Consider the following 23,331-nt stretch of genomic DNA (forward strand, 5'->3'; position numbering starts at 1 on the left):
AGCATTACTGGAGCCACATAATATAAAGAAGACCACTAATTTTTGCGAACTCGGCGTACAAGGACCTTCACAGTGCTTTGTGCTGCGGGACAAAGTGAATGAACTTGACAGACGCAATTCTGGATTCTGGCGTTCGCTTGTACGGTGGCTCTGAACTGTCAAAACACCTCTCAAAATGCTTGCTACAGATGCGAAAAACGCAAAAAATCAAACCCGATCCGCAATTTTTTTTATGACGGACGAAAAATTTGGAGGCAGTGTGCAAGTGTGATTAACATAACGTGAGGTATTTATTTTTTAACGTGCGAAAAATTCGGACTCAATGTGTGCCTTAAGTGTTAGCTGGCTGCTAGTTTACAACAATAGTCACGGTCAAGCATGAGATGCTTTTTCTTGTTTAGAAAAAAAAATAATATGAAAGCTTTTTGTTTGCCAAATGATTTAAATGCCAAATTTTTAAAGAATGTATTCAAAGCTCACAAATAATAGCCCAGCCTAATTTTTACTGCACGCTGCTTTTTTTGCTCCTTGGGAAACTAATGATAATGATATTTCAAGCCCAGTCAAATCAAATATGTCATGAATGTCATGTGGCATTCAATTACATATATTTTAAATAAAAGTATGTACGTGCTAATGTGGGCTGTTATATTTGGGTTTAGATAGGTTACATGCTTTTAAAATAGCCTATATATTATAAATAAAATATACATTACTATTAAAAAAGGCAAATAAGATTTTTTAATGGATGAATAAACAAAGGTTGCATTTGTTTGTTTTAAAAAAATATATACCATTAAAAAAGCTTTTTTAATTGAATATATTTTAAATGCTAAGCTTCATTACTCTAGCTTTCAGTGTCACATGATCTTTCAGAAATCATGCTGAATGCCATAAAATCAAGAATATGTAATTTGATCTCTTTAACATTTATTAATTGACTGAAGTACAAAGAAACAAATTCCAATGTTTACACTGGCCAACATATTTTTGTTAATATAAACAAATTTTGAGCCACCATCTAGCTTTGCTTGCAAAGACTGAGAAGCTGCTTTTATACCCAAAGATGATCCCCTCACCTATTACCAACTCACCTGCCTCCTGTCAACTGTTTCAAACCAGATTAGCTTATTCTATAACCTTTTCACTTTTATTATAATTGTTTTGGAGTGTGTTGCACTTTTGTGACTTTTCTTTTCTTTGTAATGTTGTCAATTAAATAAAAGTTAAATAGAATTAACAAATCATAGATTTTATCATTTTACAAAACATCCCAACTTTTAGTGTTGTACTTAGTTTTCTTTAAGGTATTTGTAAGCAAACTTTTAAATATTCTAAAAATTGTGAAATATAGTAAAGTAGAGTTTACATTTCTTCCATGCATGTGTAAATGTGGTATTACCCACAAAATTAACCATGTCTACTATCTCAGAAAAAAGGGAATTCAATATATTCTCAAAAAGCAGGGTACTTTTTCAAGGGATATTTTTTATTTTTATTTTTATTTTTTACTGAAAGCTAATTGAAAATATCCAAACATACCACAGCAGTAAAAAGGGTGTTCAAGAGTTCCAGAAATGAAAGAACAAACTAAAATCACTTATGTAAAAATGTTCTAAACAGGAATTTTTATTTAGTCTTTTTAAATTTGGGGCAATAAAGTATATCAGCATCACAAAAACACTAAAGCTGTAGCAATGAAAATCACCAATTTGCTTAAAAACTGCAAATGAATGTTATTAATGTTTTTTTAATATATATAATTTACTGTAAAAAAAATGATCAATTCAATGCATCCTTAAATTAATTTCGTAAAAATTGTAATGACCCCATACATTTGAATTGCTATATATAATAACAGTCCTATTATAAACACAAAATACTAATAACAATCAATTTTAATATTCATTGAGGACAATTAGACTATGATTTATTTGATGGGGGGCGGTGAGGGACCTGAATAATGGGTAGGGGGGCGCTGGACCAAAAAAGGTTGAGAACCACTGATCTAAGTGTACTCAACTGTGCTATTTTGAGACACCATGAAGATGAACTAAAATGTGCTTTTAACATACTATCTCAGCATTTCCAAAAAATGTATTTTGTTACCACTTCTAATAGGATTGAAACATATTTCATAAACCTTTAAATATACTAATTATACATAAAAAATAAACTTACTGATTATTTAAAATACATGAATAATATATAACAAATGTATACAAAGCGTATTTATAATGTATTGCCCAGATATTTTTATCAATAAAAAATACACTTGTTGATTATTTAAAATACATAAATATATAACAAATGTATGCAAGGCGTATTTATAATGTATTTCCCACATATTTTTATTACAAAAAAAATACACTTGTTGATTATTTAAAATACATGAATAATATATAATAAATGTATACAAAGCATATTTATAATGTATTGCCCACATATGTTTAATAATAAAAAATACACTTCTTAATTATTTAAAATACATGAATAATATATGATAAATGTATACAAAGTGTATGGCACGCCCTTGGACTGTTTGTCTTGGTTTTTCCCAGTGTTTCCCCCATTGGACTGTCTGTTTGGTTTCTCCCATGCCCTTTTTTGGTCTTCCTGCTCATTAGTGTGATCCCCTCCACCTGTTGTTGTAATTATCTCCCCTTTATAAGTTTGTTTGATTTCCTTGTTTCTTTGTCCGGCTACAAGCGTTACACCTATGTTCCTTCGTTGTGTGCGCGTTTTCTCCCGCCATTCCTGTCTATTGTTACTCTGCCTGAGGATTTATTGAAGACTTTTTATTGAAGACGTTATTTTTTGCTTTCCTACACGTTTCGTGACAACGTATTTATAATGTATTGCCCATACATTTTTATTCATTATAATACACTTATTAATTAATTAAAATATATCAATTATATATAATAAATTTATTCAAAGCGTAATTATAATGTCTTGCCCACATATTTTTATTAATAAAAAATACATTATAAATACGCTATGTATACATTTATTATATATTATTCATGTATTTTAAATAATCATCAAGTGTATTTTTTATTAATAAAAATATTTGGGCAATACATTATAAATACGCTTTGTATACATTTGTCATATATTATTCATGTATTTTAAATAATCATCAAGTGTATTTTTTATTAATAAAAATATTTGGGCAATACATTATAAATACGCTTTGTATACATTTGTCATATATTATTCATGTATTTTAAATAATCAACAAATGTATTTTTTATTAATGAATATATGTGGCCAATACATTATAAATACGCTTTGTATACATTTTTTATATATTATTCATGTATTTTAAATAATTAATAAGTGTATTTTTTATTAATAAAAAACATGTGGGCAATACATTATAAATACGCCTTGTATACATTTGTTATATATTATTATTGTATTTTAAATAATCAGTAAGTTTATTTTTTATGTATAATTAGGATATTTAAAGGTTTATGAAACATGTTTCAAATGTATTATAAGTGGTAACAAAATACATTTTTGGAAATGCTGAGATAGTATGTTAAAAGCACGTTTTAGTTCATCTTCATGGTGTCTCAAAATAGCACAGTTGAGTACACTTAGATGATCTTAAGTTTATCTTAAGAAGTACTTAAGAATAACTTTTAGTATATTAAGTACAAAATCAGTGCCCGAAAATAGAGCACTTTAAGTACATTAGGGAAGTGCACTAAGTGTACTTAAATTGTATTTTAGCACACTTTTTTCACACTTTGTATATTCTTTTAATATATTATTGTTATACTTTAAATTAGTCATAAATATATTTATAAATGTTTAAAAGTAGGGTTCAAGTGTATTTCTAGTTGTAACTAAATATATATTTTTAAATACAGATATAGTATGTTAAAAGCACATTTTAGTTCAATTTCATGGTGTCTCAAAATAGCACAGTTGAGTACACTTAGATGGTATTAAGTTTATCTTAACATATACTTAATACTATTTTTTAGTACAATAAGTACAAAATTAGTGTGCGAAAATAGAGCACTTTTAGTACATTACTGAAAAGTGTACTAAGTATACTTAAATAAAGTGCATTTTAGTGCACTTTTTTTTTACCTGGGTTTATATGTGAAACTAAGGTAGAATGAAATGTCTGTATACAAGCTGTGTTTTATTTGTTTAGTGATAGTTGTTTATGAGTCTGTTGTTTGTCCTTAACAGTTAAACTGCCCGCTGTTCTTCAGAAAAATTATTCAGGTCCCCCAAATTCTTTGGTTTTTCAGTATTTCTGTGTATTTGAACCCTTTCCAGTAAAGGCTGTATGAGGGACTCATATGCAACTATTACAGAAGGTTCAAATGCTCACTGATGCTTCAGAAGGAAATATGCATTAAGAGCCGGGGGCGTAAACTTTTGAACATTTTTTTATTTTGCCTAAATATCTTTTCTTTTCTTTTTTTGATACTGCCCTTCAGAAGCTGCAGAAGTTACAATAAGTTAAATAAGTTACATTTAGCCTGATCTTTAAATTCAAACACCCCCTTTAAACATCAAACATTTTCACCCCCCTGGCTCTTAATGCATCATGTTTCCTTCTGAAGCATCAGTGAGCATTTAAACCTTGTGTAATAGTTGCATATGAGTCTCTCAAGTTGTCCTCATTGTGAAATGATGGATCTCAAAACCATACAGTCATTGTTGGAAAGGGTTCAAATACACTGTTGAAAAACCAAAGAATTTGTGGGACCTGAAGGATTTTTCTGAAGAACAGCGGGCAGTTTAACTGTTCAGGACAAACAAGGGACTCATAAACAACTTTCACTAAACATAAAAACACAGTTGTGGATCATTCAGGTAACAACACAGTATTAAGAATCAAGTGTATGTAAACTTTTGAACAGGGTCATTTTTATAAATTCAGCTATTATTTTCTCTTGTAGGCTATATGTTAAATGTTTTTACTGTATGTGAAATATCTTATTCAGGTCAGTACTAAATAAAAATAACATGCATTTTGTATGATCCCTCTTATTTTGGTCAAATAATTCACATTTAGCACATTCTACAAGGTGTAGACTTTTGACTTCAATTGTATGTGCAAATGATTGAAACACTAGTTTTCATCACATATAAGCTTCCGCTGTCCAGGAAATGTGTGTGTGTAAGATAGTTTATAAGCACTTACACAGCTCATTGCTTTTCACCTGTTCAAGAACAGACTTAAACATTTTACGCTCTTTCTCTTTATGTGTGCGGTCTGCTCTTTGTAATCTGTAATGTTCTGTGTTTGTGGATGTAACTGGTTTTACTTCTAAAACGACCAACTTGAATTTTCACGCCGGTTCAGGGTAGTTTACACTGGCTGGTGAACAAGCATAGCCATGTTACTTGACAGCAAAACCTGTAAGAACCATACTGGGAGCCATACAGTCTCAACTCTTAGAAGCTATTATATGCTTTTCCCAGACAAATTCAATTAGGCCTTGTTCAATGCTTGACTTGTGGGTCTAAACTAGAATACAAAAACCTTTTTTTATATCTGCATGCCTGTGTTATTCAACCCCAGCGTTGTAAACACTAAGCCAACTGACTGGTCTTTAAATTGTTTCGTCTGTTGGTACATATGCACAGCACAGAAATAAACTATTCTATGTACAGACTGTGTGAAAGGGCGAGAGACTATGCACTACAACACATTGCATGATGTTAAAAGCAGTACAAACATACATTTCAAAATGAGACCTCTTTGGAAACATCAAACGAGAGATGAAAGACAGACGGAGCAGCAGAGTTGAATAGTGTGAAAGACAAGATGAGAGATCACTGGGGAAAACAATCTCTGTTTACACTTTCCTTGTAAATATTCTCATTTTGTTTGCTCGTCTTTGTGTATCTGCTTTTTCCGTTACTTTACATTTGATCAGAAATCAGACAATGTTTATACACTTGTCCTTGCATTCTCGCTTTGTTGTGGGTTTGTTGTGGATAAAAAGCATGTTGTTATGTCTAAAGCCTTGCTTGCACTGAAAGGCGGTGATCATTGCCTGCAGTCCCATTGGTAGTTGTAACGGCTCATTTACATAAAGTTGAGCTCTGCAGTATTTTTCAGTCATTAAAGATTATTGATGTCTGGTCAGTTGATTTCAGTAAGAATGGCCTCTAAAGAGGTAGTCACAAATGCAGATTCTGTCAGCATGTCACCCTCATGTCATTCCAAACCTGTATGAATGCTGGTAACCCAATAGTTTCCATTCCCATTTACTTATATTGTATTTTTGCTCCTACAATGGAAGTCCATGGGAACCAAAACTGTTTGGAAGAAAAGTCAGATACAGGTTTGGAACAACATGACGCTGAAGACATTTTTATTTTTGGGTGTACAGACATCATTCAGACAGATCTGAGGTCTGTGCTGTTATTCTGAGATGCCGACCTTGATTTAGGCCTGTGCGTCATCGTCTTATGAAGATTCCCAGCTGTGATTCTGAGCAACCACATCCGTGTTTTTCTTATCCTAATAGATGTATAAAAGACGGATTACATTTCATATCCGTTTCCTCACAGCTGTGATGTGTTTTGTCTCCTTATTAGAAAGATGTTCAATACTTTCACACAGACGTAACTGATAATTATCAGAAACCATTATCCCTTTACAGACTTCTTGAAGGGAATTTGGTTGCATTTGTTTTTTCTTTTTCTTTATTTTTTATTATTATTTATGTACTTGTTTATTTATTTATTTATTTATTTATTTCCTGTTCCAAAAGCTAGTTAGCTGACTACCTAGAGAGTATTTTAAGGGACTTACCAAAAGGTAGACAACATGCTGCTGGCCAAATTCTACAGCAACAGTGTGTACTTTGTGGAGAACAGTGCTATTGTAGTATTAATATACTATTATAGTCTTTCTCTCTTGGCTTGCTCCCTTCAATCAGGGGTCGCCGCAGCGGAGTGATCCGCACCGCCAATTTGGCACGTTTTATGCCGGATAATATACTATTATAGTATTTATTAATATTTTAATTGGCTTTTATTTTATTTATTTTTTCAGTTTTAACTCATTTTAGTTTTTAATAGTTCAATATATTTTTTGTTTTAATTTTAGTTGCATTACTTCAACATACTTAGTTCAGTTATTTGCCAAAGTAACAAATTACGTTTTTATATGCAATATTTGTATTTTATTTTATTTCAGCTTTAATTTCAGTTACCAAAATTGCTTTTAAATAGTTTTAGTTTTTAGTTATGGTGAAGACAATTCCAGAATGCACTGCAACAAACTGAAAAAAAAAATCATTGAGTTTACTTGGCCTGTAAACTCTATTCTGATATATAAATAAAAATAAAATGGATTTCACAGAGAAACTAATATTATAACAGAAATAAATAAAGTGTTGTGTGCTATAATGTGCTATGACTGATTTTCTGTGTGCTTGTAGTATGTGTTTGTACAAATGGCATTCATCTGTATGTGTGTGATAAACATAATGCAGAATAACTTTGATTCATGTGAATGCTGATGTGCTGTGTATGTTGCATGTGATTTGTTTCATTTACATGTGACCAGAAGCATGTCTGCATGTTCAGGGTGCTGTTTTCCATATAGCCTAGAGCGGGTAATTAATCAAAGTGAAAACCACATAAATTAACATATGAATACATGAATAAATAAAATATAAGACTATTTCAATATGGACATAAACCATTGTAATAGAAAGACAGAGTGACAGAAAGAAAATGAAATGCTTAACAGTAAAAAAAAAAAAAACCCCGGTGAAAAAAAAATAAGGTGTTGACATATTTCGTTTTTATCTTGCAGAGCACAAAACCCAGTTTCAATGACGATGCACCAGAGCAAAACCCAGAAGTTCATGCTTCAACAGAAAAACTACCACACTCACATGCAGGTGCACGGAGTCGGACCCACCCTGAATCGGGCCATCCCTCTTTCAGTGGGACACAACCCATTAAATGGTAAGTAGAATTCTCTCGATTTTTCACAGCACACAAGTATGGAAGAACATTGTCACTTAAAGGATTACTCAACTTCCAAAATAAAAATGTCTGGATAATTTACTCACCCCATGTCATCCAAGATGTTCATGTCTTTCTTTCTTTCTTCAGTCGCAAAGAAAATACGTTTTTTGACAAAAACATTCCAGGATTTTTCTTCATATAGTGGACTTCATGGGTGCTCAACGGACTGAAAGTTAAAAATGCAGTTTTAATGCAGCTTCAATGGGCTCTACACAATCCCAGCCGAGGAATAAGGGTCTTACCTAGCAAAACAATCTGTTATTTTCTTTAAAAAAAAAAAGTATATACTTTTTAACCCCAAATGCTCATCTTGTCTAGCTCTGCCCACTCCTGTTCAATACAGGTTCAATACAGTATGTCAAAAAACTCCCATTTTATTTTCTCCTCAAACTGCAAAATCGCCCTACATCACTGCAGAAGTACCGACCCAGTGTTTACAAAGTAAACATGCAAAAAAGGTCAAACGCTCTTAACAAAAAAAGGTCAAACAGCGGATGAAAATGAGATTAGAGTTTTTCAACCCACCCTAACAGTTTTGAATCGGAGGGCACAGAGTATGCATGCACATTGCAAAGCTAGACAAGCTAAGCATTTGAGATTAAAAAGTATATATATACAGTATATATCTTTTAGGAAATAACCCATCGTATCGCTAAATAAGACCCTTATTCCTCGGCTGGGATCCTTAGAGCCCTTCGAAGTTGCACTGAAACTTAATTTTTAACCTTCAATCCACCGAGCACCATTGAAGTCCACTATATGAAGAAAAATCCTGAAATGTTTTCCTCAAAAAACTTAATTTCTTTGCAACTAAAGAAAGAAAGACATGAATATCTTGGATGACATGGGGGTGAGTAAATGATCAGGAAATGTTTATTTTGGAAGTGGAGTAATCCTTTGAAACACCTAACAGGCACTGTGAAGTAGCTAATTTTTTGGGGCTATATTCTAAGTCTAAGTCATGATAGATATGTGTGAGGAAAACACTGTAGCTTAAGTCATTATTTATGGAAAACCAAATCTAAATTTGATGCATGTGTCTTTTGGTCACAAGAAATGTAAAAACCAATGACATTAATTTACTTCCAGAACAAACATTTCCTCATAATTTACCCCATGTCATCCAAGGTGTTCATGTCTTTCTTTCTTCAGTCAAAAAGAAATTAAGGTTTTTGAGGAAAACATTCTATTATATTTTTCTCCATGTAGTGGACTTCAGTGGTGGTCATTGGGTTGAAGGTCCAAATTGCAGGTTCAGTGCAGCTGCAAAGGGCTCTACACGATCCTAGGTGGGGAACAAGGGTCTTATCTAGCAAAATGATTTTGAATGAACCACAAATGCTCATCTTGCACTAGCTCTGCGATGCGCATTTGCGTATTACATAATCACTTTGGAAAGGTCACGCACAGTTAGTTCTTTGTCTCTGTACTCCTGTTCAAAAATGTAGGGTAGGGCAAAATTTCCACCCATTTGTAAAATCGTGGGTCGGTATTTCCGTCTACGTAACATGACCTTTTCAATGTGATTACATAATGTGTATATAAAAGTCATATATAAAAGTATGTCTTTTTTTTTTTTTTTTAGAAAATGACTGATCATTTTGATAGATAAGACCCTTATTCCTCAGCTGGGATCTTGTTTGAAGCTGCATTGAAACTGCAGTTTGGACCTTCAACCCGTTGGCTCCCATTGAAGTCCACTACTGTATATGGAGAAAAGTCATGGAATGTTTTCTTTAAAAACCTTACTTTCTTTTCGCCTGAAGAAAGAAAGAAAGACATGACAAGAACATCTTGGATGACATGGGGGTGGGTAAATTATCAGGAAATTTTTGTTCTGGAACTTCATGTAAGACTGGAGTAATGGCAGCTGAAATTTGGCTGTGGCATAACACAAATAAATTACATTTTTAAATATATTCAAATAGAAAACAGTTATTTTAAATTGTAATACTATTTCACATTATTACTGTTTTTACAGCATTTTTGATTAAATAAATGCATCCTTGGTGAACATTATAGACTACTTCTTTAAAAAAACTCGTACCCACTCCAAGCTTTTGAAAGGTAGTGTATGTCTTGGCTGTCACTCTCTATAATTTTGACACATTGATGTAATCCCAAAGCATCTCCTCCTGTTGAAGAAATCTGAGAACGAGTGACATCAGCATCTCAAAATGTTATTTCACGTATCAGTTTTTATTTTTCAACAAGTCTCGCTGACTCTGCACGAAGCCCTGGGTGTTTGACGGAATGACAGATCACACACGCCGTGAGACATTCCATGAGGAAAGTGACAGCATGTCTGACTCGTTTAGAAACATTTAGCTCCATGTCTGCAACGCTGTAAGATGACAGTACAATTCCGTTATACAGCGGAGTTGAAGATGATGATAAAACAGGGTTCCCACAGTCATTAATATTAAAGACGAATATTAAAATTTCCAAGGCTGGAAGAGTTAAGGAAATGTATGAAATATTGAAAAGTCATGAAAATGTCCATATTAAGTATTGTTTTTTTCTTTTTCTTTTTTCAAGTACAGTATCTATAAATGATTTTTAAACATCTTTATTCATCACAAACCACTAGAAAAGTCATGGAAAAGTAAGAAAATTCATTGATCAAAAGATGTGGGAATCCACAGTACAAATTAGTGGTTAGATGGTTCACAACCACAGGCATGTGCGTTCTAGACCCCACTTTCTCACTTCCTCTCTCTCTATTGCACGTCTGCTGTCGCCTCATTTATTGTAATTTTGTATTGCTGCAGGTCGACCCTTAAGTTATGGCCCCATTGTTTTTTTTCCAAGCGGATCCTCTGGTTGAAATCATATAAAGACTTAAGCATTGCCTTGTGCGCTGCACTGTCTAAAGTGAGTTATTAGCCTCATTTTCTCCGGGTAATTTTAGATAAAAGCCTGGCCATGAGGGAAGGCAAGAACTAGAGAAAAGAGAGAGAGAGGGGGGAAAATTAAATGACAGAGCGTTACGATAAACGGTCATTGAGGGAAGTGCTCTTAGGAGGCAGGTGAGAGGATTAGATACAGTAGTTCTGCATGTGAATGAGGGGACAATGGGGCGGCAGAACTAATGTGTAGCATGACATCTGTTATCCCTCTTCCTACCCTGCAGACTGGCAACGTTACACAACTCTGCCGAATGCAGCCAGAGCTCTGCTGTAATACTAATGCAAGGAGGAGCCCGTGGGGTATTGGGTAACTGTTTTTGCACGGTGTTGTGGTCTGACATGCCGTTTCTCGCTGCTTTGAAACTCAGCCAAACCGCACTGACTGGATGTCAGATCGTACAGAAGTGACCGGGTTCACTCAGAGGGAGACAGACCTTTACGTATTACATTACATTAGTCTGTAGGTCATAAGAGACAAGCATCTGACTGACTTCCTGTTGACCTTATGTTACATCATTTGTAGTTTTGATTGGATTTATGGATTGAGGAAACATGGTGGGGGGTTAGGTTACTGTTGCAGCAACGCACACTTCAGATTTAATGATAGACAAATGCTGTGTTTGTATGTTTACTTAGAATTACTTTAGAGACAAGTAAGGAACAGTTCGAAAGAGTCCTTTATTTACAAATCAGAATACACAGGTTGCGCTACATGTTTCTGATTCTCAAAAAAAGAAACAGTTCGTAAGAGAATGCCATTTTTATGTCATTATATTCAATTAATGCTAAATCTAAAATATACATGTAAATATGTCTTTCAAAGTAAAAATGATTCATAAATAAGATAGGGGGTCAAATAATTATCGGCCTGACCAATTATCTGCGCCAATATTAAGCATTTTTATGATTATTGGTAATTTTCAAAGCCAATTTGCAGATAAAATTATTTAAAAGCATTTAAAAAAGGGTTTTGTTAAGACCCTTGTTATTCTTAATTTTGACATTCATTTTCATTTTTTACACCAGACATATATATCGGTTCAAAATATCGGTTATCGGTCTACTTATTCTGTAATAATCAGTATTGCTATCGACATTGGCCTTGAAAAACACATATCGGTTGACCCCTAACGCAAATTAGCCAAAAGATTTTTGCGATAGACATATTATCTTTTTTTTATATTACGGCTAAATCTGCAGCCTCAGATTCAAAGTAATAAGATAAAAAGGATGTTTACTGCAATATCATGACAAGAAAACATTAATAGACACTTGTCTAATTCAAAAACAAATGACTCATGAAATGAATCTTTTTATTGAATAAAAAAATAAGCAACAAGTGTTGTCAGATTTTTGAACAAATTACTCTTTTGATCCATTTCTTTTAATGAATCAGTCAAAAAGAGTTAAAGATTTTTAATATTTATCAGTGTTAGATCCTTATTTAAATTATGAAAAACAGATGATTTTCATTTAGTTTTTTTTTTTTTTATTATAAGATTTGCAGTCTTTTGCTTCAAATACAATAAATATTCCTGTAAGCCACACAAATGTTCAGGTAGTAGACCGAAATCCTAGCATCAAAGCTGAGGTTACTTTTCATAATTATTTTTTTATACAGGTAAAAATAATTCATAAATAAGTTAATGCAAATTAGGGGTTGACAGATTATCGACCTGGCCAATTATCGGTGCAAGTATTAAACATTTTTATGGTTATCAGTATTGATAATGTTCGAAAACCGATTTGCTGATAAAATAATTCAAAGGCATTTAAATAAGGTTTTGTCAGAGAGTTATTCTTAATTTTGACATTAATTTTTATTTTTACACCAGACATACAGTATTGTATATCGGTTCAAAATGTCGTTTTTTTTTCTTCTACTTGATCTGTAATAATCGGTATCGGTATTGGCATCAGCCCTGAAAAACACATAATCGGTTGACCCCTAATGCAAACTAGCCTAATCTGTTAGCAATAGACATAAAATATTGAATCATTGTCTTGATTTGAACAATCTCAGTTATTTTTTATTACCTTTTTATTATTACTGCTAGATCCACAGCCTCAAATATAAAGTAATAAGATAAAAAGGTTGTTTACAGCAATATCATGAAAAGAAAACACACTTTTCTATTAATGTGTCTAATTCACAAACAAATGACTCTTATTAAAAGGATTTTTGTTTATTGAATCAAAAAATAAGCATCCAGTGTTATCTGATTCTTGAACAAATGACTATTTTGATTCATTCCTTTTAATTAATCGTTCAAAAAGACTAAGAAGTTTTTACATTTAAATCAGTTTGTCAGATCCTGATATAAATGCTGAAAAACAGATGATATAACAATTTAAAAAAAAAAGAAGAAAAAGAAATTTTGCAATCCCTTGCTTCAAAGGCAATACATATTCCTGTAAGCCACATTAGCTCATGTTCAGGTAGGGGACTGAAATTCTAGCATCAAACCTGAGGTTAGGTTTTATAATTAGTTTTATATAAAAACAAAACAAGTCTGTGGTATTTCCTATGGTAATTTCGATTTTCCAACTAAACATGCGTGTGTGGTTAATGGTCTTGGCACCTGGCACCCGTTGAGGTCTGTCCCACACAAGAGACATTTTACATAAATTACTTACAATTACTTTGGGGACAAGTAACAGTTTAAGAGAGTCATTTGTTCACTATTTGTTCACTATTGTTCACATTTGTAGACTACACAGGTTGCACATGTTTCTGATTCTCCAAAAAAAAAAAAAAAAAAAAAAAACGTTCGTAAGAGAATTCCAGTTTTATCTCATATTCCGTTTATGCTAAATCTGACTAAAATACACATGTGGGTATGTCTTCCAAGGTAAAAATGATTCAAAAATAAGTTAATGCAAACTAGGGGTCAACCGATTATCAGCCTGACCAATTATCTGCGCCAATATTAAGCATTTTCATAGTTATCGTTACTGGTCATTTCTAAAAACCGATTTGCTGTTAAAATATTTAAAAGCATTTAAAGTGAGTTTTTGTCTGAGCCCTTTTTATTCTTAATGTTGGCACTAATTTTAATTTTTACACCAGACATATCAGTTCAAAATATCGGTTATCTGTCTTATTGATCTAATAATTGGTATCGGTATTGCTATCGATATCGGTATCAGTATCGGCCCTAAAAAAAACATATATCAGTTGACCCCTAATGCAAACTAGTTTAATCTGTTAGCAGTAGACATAAAATGTAGGGCAGGGTAAAAAATATTGAATCATAGTCATGATTAGAGTGATCTCAATTCATAAAATCTTTTTTATTATCTTCTTTTATTAGAACTGCTAAATCTACAGCCTCAAATTCAAATAAGATTAAAAGTTTTTTTACTTACACTTTTCTATTAATGTCTAATCTACAAACAAATGACTTTTTGTTAAAAATGAATCTTTTTATTGAATCGAAAAATAAGCAACCTGTGTTATCTGACTCCTGAACAAATGACTCTTTTGATCCATTCCTTTTAATGAATCTTTTAAAAAAGACTAAAGAGTTCAAATCAGTTTGTCAAATCCTGATGAATGATGAAATGAAGAAAAACAGATGATATAACAATTTTTAAAAAAAAAGAAAAAAAGAAAGAAACTTTGAGAAGATTTGTAATCCCTTGCTTCAAAGGCAATAAATATTCCTGTAAGCCACATTAGCTCATGTTCAGGTAGGGGACTGAAATCCTAGCACCAAACCTAGGTTAGGTTTTATAATTAGTTTTATATAAAAACAAAACAAGTCTGTGGTATTTCCTATGGTAATTTCGATTTTCCAGCTAAACATGCGTGTGTGGTTAATGGTAGATGTAGCAGACTCACTAGTTTCTCAATGTCTTAGGCGTCTGGCACCCAGTGAGGTCTGTCCCACACGAGAGACGGCCTGTCAGCAGCCCTCTGTGTGTATGTGTGTGTGTGTGTGTGTGTGTGTGTGTGTGTGTGTGTGTGTGTGTGTGTGTGTGTGTGTGTATATAGTGCTCTGGTAAAGCCATTTGTCTCTTGTCGTCTACTACTTACTGTTGCTGTACAATCTCAGTTTGTCTTCCTCAATTTACTTTCCTCTCTCACTTCATAACAGCTGTATGAGTGTGTTTTAGCATCATCAGTAGCAAACTGATTATTTTTTGTCCGTGGAGACATTGTCTGATCTTTGAGGAAAGGTTACATGTTAGCTTCTGGTGGATTTGCTTTACATAACAGAGAGGGAAGGGGACTAAACATTGATAATACAGATGTTAGTGACTTACTAGATTGATTCTGAAAATGACAATCTAAAAAACGACGATCACACTAATGCAAATTAACCTCAAATTTCACTGTGCCCTGTTGACAAAAACAGCATATGCTGGTTAGGTATGTTTTGAAGCATGGCAGCTTGTTTGAGCTGGTTTAAACTGGTCCTTAGTTAGTCCTGAGCTGGTTATAAGCTGGCTATGAGCTGGCTTAGAACCAGCACCCGACCAGCTTAAAACCAGATCATAACCACCTTATAATCAGCTCAGGACCATCTTAAACCAGCTAATGACCAACTAAGGGACATCTTAATTCAGCTGCTATGCTTTAAAACATACCTAACCTGTTTTTTTTTTCAACAGGGTGTTCCTCACACAACCATATGGACTTCTTTTGTACAATTATGATAAACCTTTTTTTGATGTTCATAGTATTTTTTAGTGAAATAATCATTTAAGAAGATGCCTTTTTGAATGGATCAATGGACGGTGAATGATAGTGTAAGGGTCAGGAATAGAGGCAAAGAAGCAACAGAAACAGGAAGCAGACAGAAAAACATGCAGGTAATTGAGCAGAAAACAGGCCAGAAATATCTACAGATGCCTGACTGGAAAATATTTAGTGACAGTGATGCCAAGAGTTTATCAGAACACAATTTAAATAACATACTAATACAATGAATTAATTAACTAGGCAAGGAGAGGAGAATGTGGGTGGATTCCTTTCCGCATAGCTTTGCCGGTGGAAATTACATCATTTAAATGAAAGGATTCAGGACAGACTATTTTAGGAAATTTGTTTTCCCTGCAGTTTTCAGATGGAGGTGTGAAAGTCTATTTTATCCTGGTAAGAGATGAAACTGCTGGAGAGACAAAGAGGATGGAACTGGACTTCAACCAGTTAAAAGATAGACTTTTTTTAATAATATTGATATGTTTGATTAGTAGTGGTAGACTTGAGAAATGTGAGGAGTTAGTTGGGAAAAGCCGACATTCCCTCTTTTCGTCTCTGTATAAGGCACGGAGTTGTGGTCACTTTGTCCGAATTCTGTGAGAAGAACTGGGTCTGGTCCCAGAGTTGTTTGCTAGTCTCCCTCTCTCTTTTTCTCCCTCGCTCGTTTGCTTCTATTTTTTTCCCCAGTCACCTCCTCATGTTCCAGAGACTGAGATATTGGACCAAGGACAGAGAAAAGGAGGGAATGGACGAAAAAGGAATCAGACAGTCACAGGGGAACACGTACAGGAGACTAAGAAAAGACAAGACAACAGAAAGAGTTTTTTCCTTTCTCCAGCCCTCTCTCCCTCTCGCTCCCTCTCTCGTTTCACTTTCTTAAAGCTGAACTCCTGAGCTGTTCTGCCAGACACTGCCTACAAAAGTGAGAGAGAGTCGTTCTGAGTTGTTTATGAAAGCCATGCCGTCCAGACTGATGGATTTTTCTCTCTTCTCTCTGTTGATGTCTCTGCTTTGCCGGGCTGCAGTAGGGAACCACACAGGCCGGATCAAGGTGGTCTTCACCCCGACTATCTGCAAGATGACCTGCACCAATGGCCGCTGTCAGAACAGCTGTCAGCAGGGCAACACCACCACTATCATCAGTGAGAACGGGCACGCTACGGACACGCTCACCGCCCCCAACTTCAGAGTCGGTGAGTGGCATAGCCGCCTCTTCTCAGTGTATTGTGGGAAGTACTGTAAGTTTTCATTCATCCAAGTCTTCGTAGAACATCTAATTCCTTCACTGGCAACTGGACTGTTGAATGTATGTGTGTATGCTTGTGTTTGCTGTATACTGAACGGAGAACAGCTGGCCGCGGGCCTGTTACATCATGTCCAGCCTTAGACAGGTCTGTAATTATGGCTGATGTTTGGATGTGTTTCTAGTCGAAGTTCGAAGGGGAGTTTTCGCTCGCCTGGCAGATATTGTGGAAAAGTTTAAGATGCTTTAGACTGTGTCTGAAAAACCTACATAATTGGACCTCATTTCTTCTATGTTGATTTCCAGCAGTGATATTTCACAATGAGAGCTCAGAATGGATCGAGAGCATGTGGTTATGACACAGCAGAACGTCTTTTGCCCTCCAGCTCAGCTGGTTCATGTTCATTTACTGCCCAGCTCAGCCGTCTGAGTAGAGACAGAGCAGTCTGGATCCTTTACACGCTTCTTAGTTGCGTAATCCAGTGATTCCCAATTCTGGCATTTGGAAAGAATTTTGTTTGGCTCTGGTAGGGTCTTTGTTACTTTTTTTTGTTAACTTCTCACTAATATGTGCACGGATTATGATGTATTTTTACTTTTTGAGCATCTGTATAATTCCAATATACAATATGCAAATTACAGCTGTGAAACATCCCATCTAAATTTAGCATTTCTCTCAGAGAAAGTTTGATTGCCCCATAACTGTCAAAACTTATGAAAGACAAACTCTGGTGTCGTCTTATAGACCATGAAAGCTACTTGGTAAGCTTTTTTTATACCTACTTCATTGAAATATGTGACCCTGGACCATAAAAACCATCCATAAGAGTCAATTTTTTTCATCAATAAGCTTTTCTTTGGTATATGGTTTGTTAGGATAGGACGATATTTGGCCGTGATACAACTATTTTAAAATCTGGAATCTATGGGTGCAAAAAAAATGTTCAAAATTAGGTTTTGATATATTTATGGTAGGAAATGTACAAAATATCATCATGGAACATGATCTTTACTTAATATCCGAATTATTTTTTTGTCATGAAAGAAAAATCAATAATTTTGACGCATACAATGTATTTTTGGCTATTGCTACAAATATACCTGTGCTACTTAAGACTGGTTTTATGGTCCAGGGTCACATATTTGTTTTAATATTAATTCTGTATAATAACGTAAATTATGAGCAAGTGGGGCAGCAATGGGGTTTTGGGAGTACAGGACAAAAAAAAGTAAAATCAAAAAGTCCAGTGCTCTTTAAGGTTCTGTATTAGAGGACGGTAGCAAGTAGTTACTTTGTGACTTGCATTAGGGTCAAGAATGAAGCAACAGACACAATTTATACACATAGTTGTTACATAAGGGTTACTTCTGAATCCAATTACTTTGTGGACACAAGGGTAGCATTCAGCTAGGGGTTGTTTTCACCAGTGGGTTTTGTAATCAGTATCCGGCAGGTTGAGCGGCTGAAATTGTATTCCATAGGGAGGGTCAGGAAAGCTAAGAGGAGTAAGTGTTCAGACAGATAGTCTCAGAATAAGCAGAGGTTGTGCGTGGTGCTAAGATGTCATTCTCTCCGGCAAGCTGTTTGTCTGAATGAGGTGAACGTCTGGAGTGGGTGAGTGTGTGCGACCTTATAAGGAACACAGAGCGTTCTGTCAGCTCTGATCCAGACGCAACTGGGAGGAGAGATCCCAGGCCGAGTTCCAGAACCGTGGAGATTGGAGAGACACACACACATTAAAGTTGGATCAATACCAAGATTTTGGCTTCGGTACTCTGAACCAACCTTGCACACCTTAGTGTTTATGCTAAATCGATATCTTAAACAACAAATAAACAACCTCAGGCAGATGATAAATTAAACTAGAGTTGTCAATAGATTTGGTAATTTGACTGATCTAAGAGCAAATGTGCAATAATTAAAGTCCCCATGAAATCAAAATTGAAGTTTTTAGGCATTTAGAATGAATATGTTAGCCTTAAGGTTATCTATGAGCTAGTATGTTTCAAAACAGTAACAAAGTTTGCATTTACTAGATAGACGCATTCAAAACCTACAGTCTCTAACTTAAGCCAATTTGGATTAACGATCACCCTGCACTTTAGATTCTCATCAAACTTTCTGTCCAATTAAATACTTTCTAGAATCCGGAGCGTTCCTCCCCCTACATTAAAAATAGACGCTGAAGCTGTGGCTGACATCAGTAACTTGTTCACAGAATTACAGAATTAATATTTTCTGTAAGGTGAATGGCACGTAATGCACTATATAGGGGATAGGGAACGATCCAGACAGTGTAAATATGTATTCTGTTAGGGCGAATGAAGTCTCTGGTTTTATATGTGTGAATCAGTGCAGATCACACAACGTATCAGACCCATTTAAATTCTTCACAGAATGGTATATTTTATAGTAACATGGACAAGATTCTGGCTGTCATACACTGTCAAATGTGCTTTACTGCTTTTTTAATTTTCAGCAGCTATATTACATAAGTCTTTTTTTTAATGTCAAATTCAATTTCTCTGTGAATGTTTTAATGCCAAATTTGTTAAATGTGTTAAAAACATTGAGTCTTGCACATCGTTGCATAAACTTTTATGCTTCATAACACTACATTAACCTTAAAACTATGCACGCATATATTGTCAAACGGGTCAAGTATCAAATGGTCAAAATGACATTGTGTCATTGTAATTTTTTTTATCAGTACTCCATGCACACAGGGACTGTCATACAAACCTGTGAAGTATTGATCAACTCTAGGTTTGACTGTCACATAGATCAATAGACCATCTCATAGAAATACTAAAGCATTATCACAGCTGATCGATATGTAGCTGACGCTCCTTTATTATGATTGTACTGGAGATGGGAATGTATTGCTGCCCCTCTGAAAATTGCTAATGTAGTCCAACTGAAGCTAAATGTTCATCCCCAGCGACTATTTATGTGTATATGTTTCACCCGAACACGTAGTTGGATGCGGTTGTGTTGGGTGTTTTGACAGTAATCCCCATGGAGCTTCCACTGAACCTGTCTGTACTAGCAGAGGCATTGGGGTTTACTGGAAAATGTTACTCGGTCTGTTTAAGGGCCGTGGGTGGCTCGTTTTTGTCAAGTGAAATGGTGGTATTCCAGGTGGGCTAATGACATCACAATTGCATAAAGCTCTAATGGCTTGCTTTTGTGTTCTCGCTTGTGTGAAAGTCATTTGCCAGTTTTGAAATAGTTTTAATGGGGGTGTGTGTCCCTGAACATTCTGTGTGAGTTCTGGTTTGAGTTCATTTACATGTTATCAGAAAGTCTTGCTAGATTTTTTTTTGATTCGTTGTATTATATTATAGAATCAATGTGGATGAAGGACTCTTGGGTGAGGTCTTTAAGACTGATGTATGTGTGTGTGTGTGTGTGTGTGTGTGTGTGTGTGTGTGTGTGTGTGTGTGTGTGTGTGTGTTTTGAGGTATCATACACTAACATTCAAAAGTATGGGGTGAGGGTGATTTTTTAAAAATTAATACTTTTATTCAGCAAGTTGATCAAAATTGACAGTAAAGACATGTCAACTCAACCTGAGATGCCCGACTCAAATTTTTCTGGTGGAAAAAATACCTAAATGAAGAAGAAAGCCAAAATATGAAATGTCTAGGATGAATATTTACTAAGAAATCCACTCTTTTATAGAGGGGGGTTTAAAATGACAATTTTTTCCTGATATTCAGAGCCAAATTACAGCAGGGTAAAATGACTTAAAGGTCCCATATTGTCAAAATCGAAATTTCCTGGCTTTTTTCATGATAACTGAGGTCTAGGGGCTATGTAACTCTACCATATGAGTTTCAAAACAGTCAATCCACAGTAAACTGCACACAGCCTGCTTAAAGTAGCTGTTAATTTTCACGAGCCGCTGTGACTTCCGTACAGATGTGACGTCCGATCTACTCAGTCACCGCCTTCAGTCACCACCCCAGCACCGACCACCGTCCCACCCTCCTTTTGTCAAACCCAGACAATATCGTGTCCATGCCATTGCTAAGCAACAACAACACAAAAACAAGTTGAGAAAACCCTGTTCAGTCCATAGATGCCGAAACTACATCACTGCACAGGCTTCAGAACAACGTGAATATAAGAGACCAGTGGCACGTCAACTTCAGCCTCTTTCACACAGCGATTCCGGTAAATACACTGATAATGCTTCCCATGATTTGTTCCGGAATTGTTTGATTTGGTTCATTCACAGTTGTTTTCCGGAATCTGTGCGTGCTTTACACACAACCCATAAAGACGTGACGTTTGGATGTGAGATGTAATGCGACCCGTACATTTCACTAAACTGAAACTAACCTGAACAAACTGTGCTTCAGTGCTGATAGTGCGGAGCTGGCTCTGCCCGATCGCCGCATCATTCCACTTTGCACGGATTTTTTCGTTGTGAAGAGTCGCATGATAACGTGCATCATCACTACAACACTGCCTTTATGGTTCTGGCTTTTGTTCACACAGCGCTCGTTCCCGTAATTTTCCAGAATCAGCGCACATTGTGAAAGGGGCTTTACTAAAGCAACAGTTATGTAGCTTACTGCATTCGGTGTTTGAAAAAGAAAAAACATTAATGATCATTCTGAAATATCCTGTTGAGTATCAGCAGGCTAGGCTCTCTCTATGGCTCTGGGCTCGGCTAAAGCATACATGACCGTAGTTACCTGTGGTTGGCCTGGCTGTGCGTCACTCAGAAAACAACAGGCCAATCAGAAGAGAGGCTCATGAATATTAATTAGATGGGCCAAAATCGAACGGTTTTTGACAGAGCTCCTAAAAAAGGAGCTGTGAAAATATATTGAGATGGATTTTGGCACTTATACCGCAAATATATATTCTTAAGGACATCAACAACTAAAATAAACCTCCAGAAATGTGTACAATATGGGACCTTTAAGAAAGATGGCAGCGTCATTATGTTATTTTTGCAGAGATTGGTAGGTTTGTTTGTAAAATCTGTTGACTTTAGCAACCTTTGTTACATTATGTGCCAATGGTGATCATTCAAAAATGGGGAAAAGGCACTGTCTAAGTTTTTTCTCCAACGTTTGCATGCCTGTAACTCAAGAACTATTAAAGATATCTTAATGCCCTTTTAGATATTAGGTCTTAACAAACTTTCCCGTTGGCATGTTCGTTGTTAAGGCCCTATATGGTTCGGTTCCAGAGATGTTGGAATTTAAATATGGCCCCAGGAATAAACTATTGAATTGACATTTTCAGTGGTTAAAAAAACAAATGTGGTCACTCTGCATTAAATTGATACTTCTTTTCTTTTAAAGAGGAATGTATGAAGACCAAATAATGTTGAAACTAGAAATGAATCTCGTTTCCTTCAGTCAAAACAACTGCATTGAACAGTCCTGTCTGAATGCTATAAATATTATTTTTCTAAAGTTTGCGTGCTTGTAACTCAAGAAGTATTAAAGTTATCTTAATATGATTTCAGATTGTAGTTCTCAATTAAATTGTCTTTTGGAATTTTGATTTTCAAGGCCCATATTCAGATTGTTGACTTTTACTTTAAAAGAAGTGAAACACTATGCCGCCTGGCTAAAGTCATTTATGAGTAAGGATAGTTAGCACACTTGCTTTTGGGTTGGTTGACGTGAAATATAAAGTAAAAAATATTAATTGTGAACATTTGGATTATGTAATAAAGCCAACTGTAGAGTTGTTTGGCACAGTCATACATTTAGGAAATATTTTGTTATGTATGTATACTGCATTTTGTTGTTTGTTTTCTTGTATTTTTTTTTTTTTTTTTCATTTGCACTTAGTTTTCATAATATTTATTCCACCAGAGATATGAAAACAACTACAGTTTGCTCTAGTCGAGACTGTCCTGCCAGGCCTCTCATTAGAGCTGCTCCGGACTGTCAGCTCATCTGAAACTCAGTGTGTTTGCTTATGTGTATGTGTGAGAACCTCTGTAGTTGTCATATATCATCAGTAATATGTCGGTCTCTCTCTCTATATATACATATATACATTAGGGGTGGGCGAATTAATATCACAGTATTTTTCATCTTTTGAACGGTGACAGTATAATATCACGGTATTACTTTTTTTTTGGTACATTTTGGGAGGAGTAGCCTGTCCTGTCCCTTTAGTATGTGAATAAAGTTAATATTTTTATAATATAATAAGTAAATTGTAGGTATCCTTATCAAAAGAGACATGGGAGAGTATTATGCATTCTCAACATATTTATTTTGCAAAAAAACCTAAAGATCTTACTTAAAGGAGAACTCCGGTGTGATTTTGACCTAAAGTGTATTGAATCATGATACCGAGTGTAAACGTACCTTGCATATCTCATCTCGTCTTGTCCACTGCTGTCCGAAATCTGGGGTCAGTTAGCCGATGCTCACAACAGCTTGTCAATGATATTCAATCG

General features: G+C 35.0%; 1 protein-coding gene across 5 annotated transcripts in view; it reads left to right on the top strand.

Moving 5' to 3' along the window:
• Window positions 1-23,331, top strand: part of ltbp1 (latent transforming growth factor beta binding protein 1) — a 117,320-nt gene that overhangs the window by 31,220 nt on the left and 62,769 nt on the right. For all 5 annotated transcript variants that reach the window (XM_073826465.1, XM_073826461.1, XM_073826463.1 and 2 more), the window contains exons 4-5: window positions 7,811-7,965; window positions 16,671-16,838. In XM_073826465.1, the coding sequence (XP_073682566.1) occupies window positions 7,811-7,965; window positions 16,671-16,838 (323 nt within the window). The remainder of the gene's footprint in view (window positions 1-7,810; window positions 7,966-16,670; window positions 16,839-23,331) is intronic.

The sequence above is a fragment of the Garra rufa genome, chromosome 21 (assembly GCF_049309525.1).
Source record: "Garra rufa chromosome 21, GarRuf1.0, whole genome shotgun sequence".
Classification (NCBI taxonomy): Eukaryota; Metazoa; Chordata; class Actinopteri; order Cypriniformes; family Cyprinidae; genus Garra; species Garra rufa.